Source organism: Neofelis nebulosa, chromosome 6, assembly GCF_028018385.1.
Source record: "Neofelis nebulosa isolate mNeoNeb1 chromosome 6, mNeoNeb1.pri, whole genome shotgun sequence".
In the NCBI taxonomy this organism is placed as follows: Eukaryota; Metazoa; Chordata; class Mammalia; order Carnivora; family Felidae; genus Neofelis; species Neofelis nebulosa.
The window spans coordinates 102098896-102117255 of NC_080787.1; the positions used below are offsets into that span (position 1 = coordinate 102098896).

General features: G+C 38.3%; 1 protein-coding gene across 6 annotated transcripts in view; it reads left to right on the forward strand.

The window, feature by feature from the left end:
• The window catches only part of LOC131514658 (uncharacterized), a 180199-nt gene that overhangs the window by 22381 nt on the left and 139458 nt on the right, over positions 1 to 18360 (forward strand). For all 6 annotated transcript variants that reach the window (XM_058734897.1, XM_058734895.1, XM_058734898.1 and 3 more), the window contains 9 exons: positions 1948 to 2096; positions 5393 to 5465; positions 5861 to 5971; positions 9969 to 10082; positions 11335 to 11529; positions 12895 to 13048; positions 14113 to 14270; positions 16012 to 16164; positions 17873 to 17974. In XM_058734897.1, the coding sequence (XP_058590880.1) occupies positions 1966 to 2096; positions 5393 to 5465; positions 5861 to 5971; positions 9969 to 10082; positions 11335 to 11529; positions 12895 to 13048; positions 14113 to 14270; positions 16012 to 16164; positions 17873 to 17974 (1191 nt within the window). In that variant the 5' untranslated portion in view covers positions 1948 to 1965. The remainder of the gene's footprint in view (positions 1 to 1947; positions 2097 to 5392; positions 5466 to 5860; positions 5972 to 9968; positions 10083 to 11334; positions 11530 to 12894; positions 13049 to 14112; positions 14271 to 16011; positions 16165 to 17872; positions 17975 to 18360) is intronic.

Here is an 18360-nt window from a genome sequence, read left to right on the forward strand (position 1 = left end):
TTAAAAAAATTTTTATTTATTTTTGAGAGAGAGACACACACACAGAGTGTGAGCAGGGGAGGGACAGAGAAAGGGAGACACAGAATCAGAAGCAGGCTCCAGGTTCTGAGCTGTCATTGCAGAGCCTGATGCGGGGTTGAACTCAACAAACCAGAAGATCGTGACCTGAGCCAAAGTCGGATGCTTAACTGAGCCACCCAGGTGCCCTTAGATTTTACCATTTTTAAGCAGGTTTTTTATTTGTTACAATCAATAATTAATTAAATTTACTTATTTTTTAAAAAGCTTTTGAATAATTTTGAGACTCTCTTTGTGGGAACTTTAAAAGAGGGCCCAGTGCCTGCCTGATACAGAACAGGTAGGTACTCACTAATGGGATCCACCCTATCCCGTCTTCCAATACACAGAGCTGTTTGTCTCTTTGGCACTAGATGTGTGCGCTCAACAGGCATGGATTCCTCTGGGTTGGATCCATCTCATGGATAGTTGTCAAAGACTGACCTTGCCTGATGTTAATTTTGTGAATACTTTACTTCACTGTGCAGTGAGCTAAATGATGCAGGGTTAAATGTTCTCATTTCTGAGCTGCGAAGTGTTGAAACTGATCAGGAAATGAAGGCAGAATGTCCATCCTTTGGAAGAAGAATCAGCCAGCCTGTGTTGCTGCCACTCTTGGCTGCTGATTGGAATGCAGCTGTTAAGGCAGCTGTTTCACTGTTTGCCCAACTTGAAAGGACACTGCCAAGTGGCAAATATTTTTCATAACAACATTTTACTTGTGCTAGGAACATCAATGCATTTTTTTGAGCTCCAGCAGTGTGCCCAACATGACAGATTTATTACCCAGCAGGTTCACAACCTAGACTGAGCATGCATGCTCATTTCCATTCCTAATATTTATAAAAAGAATAAATAAGCCCCAAAGGAAGCCTCTACACAAAACATCTCTACAGCTTAATTATTTGTTGGAATGACAGCAGATTCACTTGTGAAAATGAAATATCTCTGAAAGAAAAAATGAAAATCTAGAAATGTCAAAGCAAAAAGGGAAGGGTTAAATATTTTAAACCTCTCTAATGTGACCCAAGAATTATTTTATCCCACATATCCAGGACAGTAGCAGCAGTAGCACAGGAAACACATCATCTTCTGAATCCCCTACAAATCGTGGGTTCCATTCTGGGTCATGCAGTTAATTTGTGTTGTAATTAGAATTACTGACTAAGTTCTTAGTAAATAACTGTGTTGTATTTGACAGGATGTGAACTGGATGGGGTAGGACTGAGGCATTATCAACTATTTTATTTAATGGTAAAAGCAGTATGCCAAATATAAGCATTCAGAGCTAAGAAAGCACATTTAAATGAATAAGTATGATTTTCTTGCAAATCCCAAAGTGCAAAGATCATGATCATATTAGGTTGCTTTCCATCCTCAGTATGTTCTCCCTAGTCAGAAGTCCATGGCTTCAAAAAAGGCTTATGGAGAAATGCTCTAGGCATGTAGAGGGATCCCGTACCCACCTATTGTTTGTTCCAGTTGAAGTGATACTATAAGTCAACCTTAACCACATTAACCACCGTTAATAACATTTAGTGTGTAATTCCCACAAGCCTTTATGAAGACTGCAGAGGTTGGGCCAGAGGGAAGCATTCTTGTTTTAATAAACCACCATCATCAGAGCTCGAGTAGGGATGTTTCTGAAGGTGAACTGGGCTGAACATAGTCAATGGAGGTTCTGATTTCTGTTTTCTCGACTATTTACTAAATGGTAATTAAATCATAAATGACAACAGTCTAGTCAGCCTGTTTCCTCAAATTGCAAAAGCATACATTATCACAAATTTGCATGACTTCTTGAAGAAAGAGGGACAAAGTTTCATACACTAGATAAAGGTTACCAAGGGAGTCAGTCAGCCACAGAAACTTTGTACTCTTGTTTTTCAGGATATGGTAAAACAGTAAATGCAAATCATGGATGAAATGTATAAGATCGCTTCCACAGAAAGGATCCAGCAGTTAGAAAAAGAACTGGCTTTGCAACTGACTGAACTAAAGTCTGAGATAGAAGAACAGGAGACTCATCAAGCTTACAGGTAAATAGTAGTAGTGAGAAGGCATGGTCTTCAGGGGCTTCAGCTCCCACTTTCACCCCATAATCTCTATCATCTCCCTCTTATTGTTTATATAGACAATTGGCATTATCTCAAGCTCAGATTTTACGGCTGGCCATGAGTTTTTCCTGTATTCTAGTATTGCTAAGACATTTAGAGGCAATATCCTACCAAGGAAAATAGAATAGTGCTCACAAATACCATTGTTTTAAAGTTCCAGATCCTATGGGGTGCCTGGGTGTCTCAGTTGGTTGAGCGTCCGACTTCAGCTCAGGTCATGATCTCATGCTCCGTGAGTTCAAGCCCCGTGTCAGGCTCTGTGCTGACAGCTCAGAGCCTGGAGCCCGCTTCAGATTCTGTATCTCCCCCTCTCTCTGCCCCTCCCCTGCTCATGCTCTGTCTCTATCTCAAAAATTAAAAAAAATAAACAAAAATTTAACATTCCAGATGCTATTATACAAATCATGCTAAGTGCAAAGAGGTCTCATTTTTTCCAAAAATATTTTAATTGAATTTGACCTTGATTTTGATGAGGCATATAAAAACTGAAATAATGCTAGATATTCGGTAATGAATTCTGCAAATGGTGTTTTATTAGGAGCTTTTCTATAGGTAAATGCATCCAATGATAGCAATCTCTTTTGAAGAAACAAGGTAAAAAGATCAGCCCCTAAGTGGCAAGTCTCATGGGCTCAGGATCTTCAAATCCCTCTCTTTCTATTATTGCTACAATTGGTCAAGAGGAACAATATGAGGTCCCTGTTAGGTTGAATAGCCAAGTAAACACAATGTGGATGGTGAGGGTTGGGGAAAGAAGATCAGGGGAAGAAGCAGTAAATACATGCATTACTACCGCATTCCAAAGATGATTCTGAAGAACTAGTATTTAGTGTGTTTTATAATTTGTATTTGAAGCCACTGGTTGTAGGAAGCAGATCAAAGATTGTATGATGAAGCGAAAAGGTAATGGAACCACGCAGGTCATTATTTCTCTCAACGTTGGTTTCTTTCTGTGAAGAATGAGGTTACAAATATGTACCTTGCCTATATTATAAGGATCACGTGAGGTAATGCATGTTAAAGCACTTTGAAAACTAGAAGACACTGTACAAAGATCAAGTGTCAATATTGTTACAGCTTCAGTGTCTCAGGGTCAAACAAGTGTCTCCTCTTTGTACATTGTGTTAGAAAGTCTTCCTGAAGTCTCTTTTATTTTTTAGAATAGAGTGATGGGAAATCTCTGGACACTTGTATTTCTCTACTCCCCCCAAAGCACTTATCACTGCACCTGGAAGAATCTACTTATTAATTCGATCAATACTGAGCACCTTCTATTTGCCAGGTGTTGTGCTAGGTTCTGGAGTCCAAGGAAAATGGAAAATGTACACTTCAAATAATCACTTTAGTATTCTCATTACCCACTAGATTCAAAAATGTATTAAGAACTGTAGTATAGTGGTGCCTTGGTAATTTTTCTTTTTTTTTTTTTTTTCTGGTTATCTATTATCAGTTTACCCCCAAACCCAGGTCTTTGTAGTGGTTAAATGTCTCATAAGTACTTGGCTGAGTGAATAGGTGAATGACTGTATGCTGAATAAACAATATTAGATTGAACACATGGGTGGATTTTTATGGGTTCAGGTACACACCACTCTTTTTTTTTTTTAATTTTTTTTTTTTCAACATTTTTTATTTATTTTTGGGACAGAGAGAGACAGAGCATGAACGGGGGAGGGGCAGAGAGAGAGGGAGACACAGAATCGGAAACAGGCTCCAGGCTCCGAGCCATCAGCCCAGAGCCTGACGCGGGGCTCGAACCCACGGACCGCGAGATCGTGACCTGGCTGAAGTCGGACGCTTAACCGACTGCGCCACCCAGGCGCCCCTACACACCACTCTTTTAAGTCATTCATAGACACTTGGAGATGAACTGAGATGAAAAACATGATTTGAATAAGAGAAGGTTTAGGCAGCTAAGCCCAGGACACTGCTCAATCTTCCAGCATGCCAAAAAAATCAGAAGACAAGAGGGCAGGAAAGGGATGGGTTTCTTCTGTTTCCCTGACTGCCTGTTCCCTTTCTAGTTGGTTACTGGTTCTCCACCTCCATGAGGTTGCAGCCAGGATTCAGGCACCCAGTAATCACAGAAACTACAGCTTTGATTTATTAGTGCTTTTACTCTTAAGGCTTTTTCAGAGCTTGCCTCATTTTTTTCATCAAAGCCAAGATATGAGGAGATAGGGAGGCATTATCTCCAACTTCAGCTGGGAATTCAACACAAATGGCTCAGTGAATTGCTTAGACTCATGTAGCTGAGGGACCTCCTGTCTGGTCTTTTCACAGGACCACTGCCTAAAGTGGGGGTAGAGGGACTGCTGACAAGTATACAAACTAACAGTCTATTTTCATCTTTCCTTAAAACCTACCCATGGGGACTAATAAGGTCGTATGAACAACATTAACCTGAATTTCATTGCCTACAATCCCTCTCAAATCTCTAGGTGGTTTCTCACATGTGTTTCACAGCTACCTGCTGTGGCTTCCTTGCCAATGTCTGCAAAGTTTTATCTTGAGAAAGTGATGTCTATACCAGGGTTGCTGTACTCTGATGTTCCCAAAGCTGCCAAGCCTTGGAGTGTATCTTACCCCCAATGGGGAGAGCTCCCTTCTTCCTTTCACAGGGTCCCCCTTCATTACTGGGCCCCACGGCTGTGCTACTTGTGCCTTCTCATATCAGAGCCCATGGTGCAAACAACTCCTTCGTGACTAGGTTCAAACAGTACAACTCAGTTAAAATGATTTTCAAAGTATTTCATGTTTAATAAATTAGCAAGAAGACAACAATAAAAACATCTTGTTTAAACTGATACTAGTTTTGTGTAGGGTGAAAGAGATGTCTGATAAGCATAGTACTCGTTAGAGATGAGGTTACTGGAGGAAATATGTGTGTGGGGGGGGAATCTTAATCATTGTGCTTCTTCCGGTACTCTGGAATTGAAAATAGAGAGGTAAATCAAGGAGAAAACCATGGAAAAACCATGTTAGAGTGAAGGAAAGGAAAATTGGCCCATGGAAAGGCTTAGCAAACATGAGTTAGACACAAGAGAGATTCAGACTAAGACAGAAGCACATGGTCTTTACATGCTCTCAATAATCCAGTATAATATGACATAGTTATTTAGAAATGAGCAGTTCTGAAGAGTAATCAGGGCCTATCTATAATTTGGTTTATTACAGTTTCTATAATTACAGCTTCTATTGCATAAATCTTTCTGCAGCTCTATTCGAATGCCCAAGGACATTTCTTACTTTCGAAGAGAAAGGGAATTGGCTCTAAAGAAAACTTTACAGGTGAGTAGGAGAGCGTAATTGTAATACACAATTGTATTGTAATACAACAATACACTGGATTTTGCTAACTTTTTGAAACATTTAGCAAGAAAACTTTATTTTCAGCAAACGCCAGCTGATGTTATTGACAGTGTTATGAGAGCAAAACAGCCCAATGCTCACTGCTAGATCAGAGTAGGCCACTACTTCTTTGGAGATACCTATTTTTTGTGATGTTTTGAAATTTTACAGTTTCTTGATTTGTGCTATTACAATTCGTTATTTGGAAACCGAGGTATAACAGTATAACATGTTGTGTAAAAACTATCAGAAATTGAATATCATTTGCTGTCGTAAACAATGGTAATTTTTCTTCCTTATTTCTTTGTTTGCCTGTTCTGCTGCCTGGGGTTCAGGTGGCTGAGTCAAAGCCCCTTGTTGTTCAAGCAGATGTCATGCAGAGGGAGCTAGAGAGCTGCCTAAGAAGAGAGTACACTCCTGAAAATTTACCTTTGCTTCTGTTGCAGGTAAGTAAGAGTCATGCTGCAATTTGAAAAACAGATCTGGAAATTAATAGAAATTTAGTTATACTCACTAAACTATTGACTAAGTTTCTATCAATTACTCCCTGTGCTGGTATTATGAAGCAATACAATACTAAGAAAGTCTCAGCCCTCAAAAAGCTGTTGACTTAGCTAGGGAATATATTTCTGAAAATGTATTTTAGGAAAATAACTCAAAATATGGTAGAAAAGATTTTCCATAAAGATTATTATTGCAACATTACAATAAAAGTGAAAAAATCAGAATTGCCTAAATATCAAACAATAGGAGAGTTAAGAAAAATAGCATAATACTGGATAGAATATTGTTCTACCATTAAACATTTTTTAGCATAAGAAACTATTCTGTTATTATGTAATATTTGTTGACAAAAACTAAAGTGTGTGTGTGTCATAATAATGGTCATATAATATATAGAAAAAACACTTAAAGGACATAGACCAAAATGTTAGCAATCACTATCTTTGGATGGCAGAACAATGAATCTCTTCTTTTTACTTTTATATATTTTCTAAATTTCTTATAATAAACATGTATTGCTTTGGTTTTTAAAACTCTTTGTTCTTTACTCTTATGTTATGAGTTATATTCTCACTCTGCATGCAAATTAGTTCATTAGCAACTAGCAATTAATGAATAAATTAATCACAAAGAAATAAAAGATGTTGAGATTCTATTTGCCACCTAAACTTTTGTCATTACCGTCATCTAAGATTCACTTTCCTATCATTCTGGCACTCTTCATTCTTTTGTGTATATCTGTGATTGTCAGCGGAGAGAAGGGGAGACTGGAGATGGTGGACATGTGGCAGCGTCTAGAGACATTTTGTCATAATTTGGGAGATGAATGGATTCCTACTGGCATCTAGTGGGTAGAGGCCAGGGATGCTGCTGCATATTTTACTATGCACAGAATAGCCACACCACAAAGAATTATCCAGTCCCAAATGTCAATAGTGCTGGGTTTAAGAAACCTTGGTGTAGCCTAAGCTTCCATATGATATAATTTATCTTCTGCCTAGAGAACAGACTTTAGGGGCGCCTGGGTGGCTCAGTCAGTTAAGCTTCTGACTTCAGCTCAGGTCATGATCTCACAGTTTGTGGGTTCAAGCCCCATGTTGGGTTCCATACTGACAGCTCAGAGTCTGGAGCCTGCTTTGGATTCTGTGTCTTTCTCTGTCCCTCCCCTGCTTGTGTTTGCTCTCTCTCAAAAATAAATAAATAAACTTAAAAAAAAAAAAAGAACAGACTTTAACATGTCTTGTACTGCCGATCGGCCATGAATAAATTCTCTGTCTTTGCTTTTTTTTTGCAAAAAGTCTTCATTTTGCCTTCATTTTAGAAAGGTATTTTTGTTGAATGTAAAATTCTAGGTTGATAGTTTTTCTCCTTTGTCACTTTAAAGATGTTGCTCCACTGTCTTCTGGCATAGATAGTTTTCATTTCCTAACACAATGTGTCCTTTTGTTCTATGGGTGCTTTTAAGATTTTCTCTTAGGGGTGTCTAGGTGGCACAGTACATTGGGCATCCAACTTCGGCTCAGGTCATGATCTTGCTGTTCTCAAGTTCAAACCCTTCATCGGGCTCTGTGCTGACAGCTCAGAGCCTGGAGCCTGTTTCAGATTACGTGTCTCCCTCTCTCTCTCTGCCCCTTCCCTGCTTGTGCTTGCTCTCTCTCTCAAAAATAAACATTAAAAAAATTTTTAATTAAAAAAAAAAAAGATTTTCTCTAATGGTTTTAAGCTATTTGACTATGGTATTCCTTGATGAGTTTTTCTTTATGTTTCTCTTGCTAGGAGTTGGTTGACCTACTTGGATTGTGATTTTTATCATTTTCATCAGTTTTTGAAAGTTTTCAAATATTATTTCTTTAAATATATTTTCCATCTCCTTCCTTCCTTCTGGGACTCTGATTAGACATTTGTTCAATCACTTTGTATCATTCTGTAAGTCAACGAAGCTCTGTTAATTTATTCTGTCTTTTTTTTCCCTCAGTGCTTCATTTTGTATAGTTTCTATTGCTATATCTTCAAGTTCACTAATCTTTTCTTCTGCACTAAGCTGCTCTTAATCATATCCAATGAATTTTTCATTTCATATATTGTAGTTTTCTTTTGTACTTCTATTTGATTTTTTTGGTATTTTTCATTTCTCTCCTTATTATGTTCACATTTTCCTTTTAATCATTTTTATAAAAAAATGATTATTTATATTTGAAAGAGAGAGATAGAATGTGAGCAGGGGAGGGGCAGAGAGAGAGGGAGACACAGAATCCAAAGCAGGCTCCAGGCTCTGAGCTGTCAGCATAGAGCCCGACACGGTGCTTGAACCCATGAACCATGAGATCGTGACCTGAGCCACAGTTGGATGCTTAACTGACTGAGCCACCCAGGTGCCCCTTCCTTTCAGTCCTTGAACATGCTGTGCATATTAGTATATTAGCTCTTTTAAAGTTCTTATTCGCTAATTTCATCACTGGTGCCATTTCTGGGTCTGATTCTCTTCATTAATTTTTCTCCTGCTTTTGGGTCACATTTTCCTGCTTCTTTGCATGTCTAGTAATTTTTTTGACACTGGACATTTCAATCTTACATTTTTGAATGCTGATTTTTTAAAATTTACATCCAAGTTAGTTAGCATATAGTGCAATAATGATTTCAGTAGATTCCAGAAATCCATTCCCTATGTATAACACCTAGTGCTCATCCCAACAAGTGTCTTTCTTAATGCCCCTTATGCTTTTAGCCCACCCCTCTCACCCACAACCCCTCCAGCAATGAATGCTGGTTTTTTAAATTCCTTTTAAAGAGTATTGGAGTTTATTCTGACAGGCATTTAAGTTGTAGATTGGCTTCATACTTTCAAGGCTTGGTATCAAGCTAGATCAAGTTTAGACTAACTTTCACTCAGGATCATTTATCCTTATTACTAAAGTGTGACTCTTCTGGTGTCTCCACTGAATGTGTCAGGTGGCAATGAGGACTCTTCCCTTTAACTGGAACTTGAACATTTCTTGTCCCTGTATGAACTGTGAGAACTATTCAATTTATACTTCCCTAGTCAGTTATTCTTTGCATGGCCTCATGGAGTTTCACCCTCTGTAATGCATAGTTTAATAGTCAGCAAAAAGCTCAAAGAGATCTCCATGCAGATTTCTGGAGCCCTTTCTCTGCACAACATCCCTCTCTCCAGTACTCTGCCCTGCAAATTCCAGCTGACTCAGCCTCTGAAGCTTCAATTTCTCTCTCCTTAACTCAGAGATACTGCCGTGCTCTGTTTGGGATTTCCTCTCTTATTCTGTGGTTCAGAAACTGCCTTCTTCAGGCAGAAAACCAAGGTGATTGTAGGGCTCATAGCATTTGTGTCCTTCAAGGACCGTAGTCCTGCATTGTGTGTTGTTTTATGTCAGAAAATAGTTGTCCTGTTTATTTTGTCCTATTTTCTAGTTATTTATGATGGAAGGATGAGTCTGTTCCTACCTGTTCCATCATGGCCAGTATTATATTTATTATCATAAATAAAACATTAAAAATGGTTGGTTTATTTGACTATTTTTAAGTATAAATAAAATTTCTGGTCTAAGATTAAAGGCTATAATCTTACCTATAATGTGCTTCGTATTTTTAGACTTATAACTTCAGTTTTTAAGAAATTTTCAGTGTAGCCTTAGACAATTGTACAGGCTTTTATGTCACTGCTAAAATTGTTGACTAAATGATAAAGTAGCATCTATTAGATTGGCAACATATCATATAGATTTAGAAATAACTACTTGCCTCATTTAAAGTTTAATGGTGTCTTGAGCCAGGTTTCTTAATTTTATGATCTTCGTGTAGGAAAAATCCATCATTCTGAAGCAACCAGAGAGTGATTTTCCTATTGTTAGTGTTCTTAAGACTTCAGTCTTTCTACTATAATTGTATTCTAAGTGTTAATTTTTATCATTGTTTTTGTTAAAGTATTATACAGAGAGAATTACCCAGCTGGCCCAGAGTAAATATTTACACATGCTTAGATGGAAGAGGTTTTGCCAGCACAGTAAGATTATGGAGCAACTTTATCCTCTTTACAAGGTAGGAATCTCAAGAACAGAACCTATGGGCTCTTTTTTTTTTTTTCAGAGAAAGAGTGGTGTGGGGGACACACACACACAGAAAGAGAGAGAGAGAGAGAGAGAGAGAGAGAGAGAGAGAGAGAGAGAATTTTTTAAGCAGGCTCCACACTCAGCACAGAGCTTGACACAGGGCTTTATCTCACAACTGTAAGATCATGACTCGAGCCAAAATCAAGGGTCAGATGCTTAACCATCTGAGCCACCCAGGTACCCCTCTTTTTTATAATGAAACAAAATGATCAATAAGCTTGTCAATACACATTATTAAGTATGGTCATCATACCTGTACATTAGATCTCTAGACTCATTCATCTTGCACAACTGCAAATCTGTACCCTTTGACCAATATTTCTCCACTCTGTAGTCCCTGTTAATCACTGTTCTACTCTCTGCTTCTATGAGTTCAACTTTTTAAAAAAAAATCATCATGTAATCATACAGTATTTGTCTTTCTCTGTCTCAGTTATTTCACTTAGCATAACATCCTCCAAGTCCATTCCTAATGTCAGTCACAGGTGTTAGGATTTCCTTCTTTCTCATTACTGAATAATATTCCATTGTGTGTAATATACCACATCTTCTTTATTCATTCATCCATAAGCAGACTCTTAGACTGTTTCTGTATCTTGGCTATTGAGAATAATGTTTCAGTGGCCATGGGAATACAGATATCTCTTTGAGATACTGATTTTGTTTTATTTAGATATGTCCCCAGAAGTGGGATTGTTAGATTATATGGTATTTCTATTTTTAATTTTTTGAGGAATCTCCATACTGTTTTTCAACAGTGTAGCTTTTCAGTTTTTTTAAGTCATGGCTAAAGATGGTAAAGGAACTAATGGATGTACCTATTTACCTGTTCTGCCTGTGGCAGAAGATAATGGCACCTATTTTTAAGGATGAGATTTAAAGGAACTTTTGTATGATAGAAAATGCATTTTTCTTCATGGATTTGGCCTCCTGTGCTATAGATAAAAAGCTAAGAAGCCTCCTATAGTTACCAAACATCCATATGCACTGACTCTTTGCTTCTCTCTCCTAAGAATATGACTGCTGCCCTTGTCAGTCAAATTCAGAATGTGAAAGAATTTTGATATTCTAGGAGCCTCTTATTTGGCCCCCAAACAGCATTAGGCTATGCTTGGAAGCAAATGACACAAGAGAACAGCTTGCAAATAATCGTGTTCTGACTCTGCCTTCCTCTTAAACAGAAACAAGTTGCCTACATTATGCAGGAATACAATGATGCCCTTCAGAGAGCTGAAAGATTGTCTGTTGCACGAGAAAACTTCCTTCTGGGAAAAAACAATCCTTCTAACTTAGTGACACAAGAAGACCTGACTATTTACACAAAGTGGATTGTGTGTCACCTACACTCGCTCAGGACTGTTCACCACTACCTACGGGTATGTGAAACATAGTTATATGATAATATAGTGCCCTCCCATGATGGTCAGCATTGTTTTTTCACACCTGTCACCTACTTTTGGATTGTCACTGCTTCTGTGTTCTCCTTGCCCTACGAATGACAGGAAAATAGTCATTAGCTTTTTTCTTTGAAACCTTTGAAAATGTTTTTTTTGAAAACTTGCTCTAATGAAACCACTCCATTAATTTAGTTTTTTTAAACATGTGTCTGCTGTATTATTTCATATTCACTCTGCAAGTTCTTGTTCTCATCATCTTGTTCAGAATATATGATGTCCCATTTAGATCTGCTTTTGTATTCAGCAGTATCTAATAAGGGTCTAATACATGCCAGGTACATGTCCAGGGGCATGAAACAACAATATGGGCTTTGCTGAAAAAAAGTAACTGGGTCCCAGGCTGGAAGGGAAATGAGCAAGTAAATATTCAACTGAAATACCATGTGGTAAGAAAGAATAGGACGGAATAGAAAAGAACAGAATAAGTATAATCACAGAGTAAATAGAGTCACCAATGAGAGGCTGTAACCCAGGCTAGAGGCATCAGAAAGGAGTGATGTGATCATATGTCTATTTTAGGAAGATTATTATTTTGCTACCTAAATCTTTTCCTACTCGTCTATGGCTCATCTCAGTGATACTACCATCCACTGAATTACCCAAACCAGAAAACTGGCCATCATCCTAACTTCAGTCCTTCCCTAGTTGGTCACTATGGTGTCTACCTGTGAGTCCTCTCTCCCCAGTCACATGACATAATAACACTGTGCTCATAAGTCTATGTCCCCCCATTAAACTGTGAACTCTTTGAGGTTGGTCTATGTCTTATTCTTTTTTTTTAATAATTTTTTTAACGTTTATTTATTTTTGAGACAGAGAGAGACAGAGCATGAATGGGGGAGGGTCAGAGAGAGAGGGAGACACAGAATCTGAAACAGGCTCCAGGCTCTGAGCTGTCAGCACAGAGCCCGATGCGGGGCTCAAACTCATTGACCGCGAGATCATGACCTGAGCCGAAGTCAAGATGCTTAACCAACTGAGCCACCCAGGTGCCCCAAGTCCATGTCTTATTCTTGTTGGTATCCCTAATACCTCACACAGTGTCTTGTCCATAATGGATGCTTGATCAATGTAGACCCACTTAGAGGTTCAGGTTGCTTAGTGTTGGTGACCACAACAAGTCTCCCAGATCCAGATTTAGCACCCCATGTTTGAGCAGGTTACTAAGACCCACCTCTATCTCCTCCTCCTCTATCAAAGCAAAGGGCTGCTTCTGAACCTAAGTCTGGAAGCTTCTGTGAGAATTGAGTTGACATGTGGCCTCTTGGTTATGCTCTTCTATAGTCCCTCCAGTATTTGCCCATCTCCAAAGTGCTGAGTGTAGCTATTGATGAATTTCCTGAGGCTTGTCAGGAGAATGAAAATGTATGTGTTGATGACATCGACCCTAATATCCAGAGTTCTGGATCTCTAGACCCTGTGGATACCAGCATTTCAGGTAAGAAATCAGTCTTCTCTCTCCTTGGGTAATGTGGAGAAAGAAGATTGTGGTTTTGCACATGTGTTGTTTTATGGCATTGATCTTGCTTGACATTTTTCTATAAGCCAAGAAGTTATATCTTCTTAATAAACAAGTATTAATTTAATATTTTATGATGGAAAAAATAAGAAAAGTACTTTTCTTAGACATTATTATCTCCCTCTTTATAACTGGCAAATAAAGAGAGAGGGAGAAAAGCAATGAACTTGAAGTTGAGAGTACTAGGTTCCAGATATATTTCTGTAGTGGCCTCACCGTGGGCCTGTTTAGGTCATTTCATCTCTTTGGGCTTCAATTTATTCATCTCCAAAATACACCTTTCAGATTAAGTGATACCTAAGGTCTCTTTCAGTTTTACTATTACATATTTAAAAAATAATTTCCTTATCTGAATCAATTTAATGGTCCTCCTGCCCTTACCTTGTGTTATAGATAACTAAGAAACCTAATCAGGTTTCTACTCTGAGTGGCATATTTGCTTGGGATATATGTACAGGGTGACACAGGAGCACCCGAAGTGGCAGCCATCTTAGTTGTAGGGAATCAGAGAAGGCGTCTCAGAGGAAGGCCGTCTGAACTGGGTCCTTAAAAATGAGCAGGAGTGAGCCAGGCAAAAGGAGATAAAAGCTCTCACTTTCTTCTAATTTGCTGGTTAATTTATAAATCATAATCTTTGTTTACCACAAAGGACTATAGGTAGTTCTCCCACTAAGTCATTCTTCAAAGGGTCTGTTGGGTTTCTCCTACAGGCTGTGTGAAGGTGAGTGGTCCTTGCTACCTTCCCCAGAAAGCCAGCATCAAGGGTTTGTCAGATAGGCATGGCCCAGGATAGCCTGGCCTATAAATTGTGCCAGAGAAGCTTGGGCAAAGAGCAGAATGGGCCTCCCTGTGAACAGAGAAACTCCTGCCTTCAGTTATCTCACAGAACACTCCATTTTCCCTCCCTGATTAGTGTTTATTGGTCTTAGTGTTCTTGGTTTTGTGTTTTTTTGTGTTTTTTTGTTTTTTTGGGTTTTTTTTAGGGCTGACAAGAACAGAAGCTGCTTTCTCCCTGCCCCAACACATGACTGAAAGAGAAGGACTGAAACCCCAGCTGAGGCTCCTGCTCTCCCATTTTAATATCCCATATGACGTGGAAGAGCTAAGGGATGCTACTAAGGAAATGGAACTCTTTAACCTGGTACTTGATGGACTCTTTCTTAATACAAAGATAGGTGTTCGTGAAAGAAAACACTACTGTTTGCCACAAAGTTGGATATTTATGCTGCCTCAATTGTTTCTAGAGTGATAAAATTTAATTGTAATAGGTGAGATTTAGATTAGCACTTGAACTTCCCCTCTGTAAGAGTACTGGGTCTCTTGAATATACAACACAGAGGGATCACAGGATTTATTTTTCTGTAGAATTTAAAGAAAGAGTAGTTTATAGTCCATAGTAGATGGTATAAAAGTAGCCAAGACTTGGAAGATAATGGAGAAGACAACTAGATAATGGAGTTGTCTAGTGTCTTGAGCCCTTCGATTCTCGGAATGTGTTGGAGTAGCTCTCCTATTGGCAAAAATTCTTTAAATTCAATAGAGTTTTATATTATGTAGTGATTTTTAAAGTCATGCAGTCTGCTGAACTGTAACACAGTGTTGCACTTCCTTTAAAAAAAACTCGTATTAATAGAAACCATGTTAAAACTCATTTCAAAGGGAAAAATAAAATTATGTATGGATAGCTTTAAATTTAGAATATAAAGTTTTCAGCCAAAGTATCAACAATAAAGATATTACTTTAGGTCTGGGCGTGGAATTTTGCAAGCATATGTATTCGCTAGGGAAAAATAGTAAATTGATTGATCCAAACAGGCAAAACTAAAATCTGAATGTGTTTGAATGCTTTTTGTGTAAGAAGGAGCCACTGTCCTCCCTGTCACCATTTGCCTTGACATTCAACTTTCACTTCCATGTGTGCTTGTTCCAGCATGATTTTACTAGGATTATTTCTATTAATATGTAACATGGTCTCTTTATGCTCCCTGAAACCGGTGGTATCACATGTCCTCTGGTTTCTTTGAAGGTGATGATGTTTCAGCTCTTGCCTTTCTTTGCAGCAGAGCGCTTCTAGGGAGTACCTTACCCTCATTGTCAGCAAGCATTGTGATAAACAAAAACTGGAATTGGAATAAGACAGTGTTTTTAAAAGAGTCAAAATAAACAAAAATAAATGTAACAAAGTAGCTATCATCAATGATAACAAACAAACAAACCAACCAACCCATGAAGCTGCTGAGCAAACTTGTTCCAAAAGAACAGCTTGTTTCCTTTACATAGCAATAGTTTCCACTTCTGATTATTTTGAACGTTTTTTTAAATTTATTTTTGAGAGAGACCAAGTGTGAGCAGGGGAGGGGCAGAGAAAGAGGGAGACAGAATCTGAAGTAGGTTCCAGGCTCTGAGCTGTCAGCACAGAGCCAGATGCGGGGCCTTAAACTCGTGAACCACGAGATGATGACCTGAGCTGAAGTCAGATGCTTAACCGACTGAGCCACCCAGGCGCCCCCTCCACTTCTGATTTTCTTGTAACAGTGTTATGTGCAGTGCTTGTGCTCACAAGATAATCAATCACATTACAACAATTTTTTGTGTGTGTAGGAAGAGTTCTTATTATTTGGGTACTGTTTATTCTGGTTCTCTAATTCCTTAGAGCAGAGTCAGCAAACGACAGCTGCAGGCCACCACCTGTTTTGTTTTGTTTTTTAATAAAGTTTTATTGGAATTCATCCATGCCCATTAGTTTACATATTACTATGACTGCTTTCATACCACAAATGCAGAGTTGAGTATTTGCAACAGAGACCATATATATGGTCTGCAAAGACTAAAATATTTACTATCTGACCCTTTAAGAAAAACTTTGCCTTAATCCTGTTTAGGTTTCCCAAAAATTTCAAAGCATCTTTATGGAGCAACAGAGAATGCAAACATTTCCAGACTATGATGCAAAGATAGCTACTATGGAGAATTTGGGTTTGGCAGGACCTGGTATGGCCTTGAAAAAGAAAGCTAACTGGATTTCCTTTATAAAGGTAAGGAGACCTGTAGTGATAGTCACCTGTCAGTGATGTCAGCATGGTCATAAAGTATCCTACAAGCAGGCCAAGCAACCTGGTAGCACCAGGTCTGTCGGGTCCCTATTTTCCCCTCGCCTCAGTGCCCTAAGCAAACTGTCCAGTAGGACCAACGGTAGGTACACCAATCTCCCCCAGCTCCTTCCTGCCTTGGGTCCATGTTGAAGTTAGCCATGTTGACCTGCCTTCTCTGAAAAGCCCCCATGATCCTGTACTCTGTATTGGGTCAGAACTCTCTTGTTGTTAGTGGTCTTGGCTACTTGGCTAGACCAAAGAATAACGTTCAAAGGTATAAGTGAGCTGTGTAAATCCAGCTTTTTAGTCAAAAACTATTCATTGAGTATATACTATGTGTGAGGCATGACCTTGGTGCTGGAGATACACAATTTACAAACAATACAGAAGCAGATTAAACAAGATGATTTTGGGTAGTGGTAAGTATAGTGGATTCTCATTGTTTGGGGTTACTATGTTCTATAAAGTTGCCACAAACACTGAATTAACAAATACAGAACCATTGTTCATAGGGAAAATACAAAGTTTATTCATCAACTGATCAATACATAACCTTGATTTATGTGTGTTTCTGTTTAAAGACTAATATATGTTTTTGATTCATTAACATTGAATTCGTGGCCAATAGCACTATAACTCATGCCTGAAAAAAACTTATCAAACATATGTATATCTTCTATAACATATATCACAGCCTTCCTGTACTTAGGAACATTAGGAATACTTCAGCACTATACCTAGGGGCCATTTTAAGCAGTGACATCATCAGTAAAAAACATGAAAATGTAGAAACAAAAAGAACTTGTTTACAGTATGAGAACTGAAACAAGAAGGCAGAATGTCACCTTGTTTGACCTCATCTGGGAATGTGGGGTTGGATGACTCAAATTTTTCACCATCCTTTGCATGTCCATGAATAACCTGGATAGATCTGCTACTATTTGTTTGGGTTTTAAAAATAAATTTTAGTGAGTAGAAAATTTTCAAATACAAAATCCATGAATAATGAGGATCAACTAATTGTGAAAGAAAGAAAAGTCTTGTATGGTAAGATGGACGGTGGGAAAAGAGAGAAATCTCCTGGGGCTTGAGCAAATAGGTGGTTGGTGTGGGAAAAGCCAGACTTTCTGTTTTAGATTGTTACATTTGCCTTCCAACTATAGATATCAAGGAGATAGTTGGATATAATAGACTGGAGCTTAGAGCTAGATATAAATTTGAGAGTTATGAGTATGTTGATGTATTTACAGCTATGGGTCTAGTTTTTGAAATATACCCTATTAATGCAGAAGGTAAATTTTTACTTGTGGAGTATTTGTGGGTACACTTTTCTTCCCCCATAAATCAAGTGTGGTGCCCAACACTGATGGATTTAGGGTCCCTCCTGCTCATGGATGGTCCTGTGTCGTCCCAGTTGAAGCTAGTAATGTATCTCATAGGCCAGGCACCAACAGGAATTGCTGCTGCCATCTCCCTCCATGGATCTGTGAACCCATGCAGACCCTTTCCAAGATGTCCCATGATCTTGGCAAACTTTCTAGCACCAAGATTAGATCCCATTTCAGAAGGCCCTTGAATCTCTTTGCTTGCAACTTTTTTTTAGAACCATTCTGTTATGTTGTAACTTTGTATGAACATGTTTGTCCCTTAGATTAAGCCAAAATGTGATCCTTGGCAAAAGAAGATGTTGACCAAACTAAAAGAACGGAAAAGAATTGATGCATTAATGCAACTCCAAGCAAAGTTTTTGAAGGTAAGAAAATAACCATGTTCCCTTGTAGATAAAATTCTTGCTAAAATCATTCTCAGAAAATTAAATTTTCTTTCCCTTTTAAAGAAATATTAGCCATGGATTTTCTATGAAAGCTTTATTTGGAACGTTCTAATCTAATTGCAAAAGTTTTATAGCCCTGTTAGTTTTCAGTAGAAAGTAACAATTGTCAAAAGAGCTGCATTTCAGTCCAGCTTCAGCACTAATGCTCTGTGTGACATTGGTCTAATCACAAAACGTCCTTGAGTTTGTTTCCTCATCTGTGAAACAGAAATACTGGATGAAGTTATCTTATTTTTATTGTGGTAAAAATCACACAGCATAAAATTTGTCATAGTAATCATGTTACGTGCACATAGTTGTGTTCA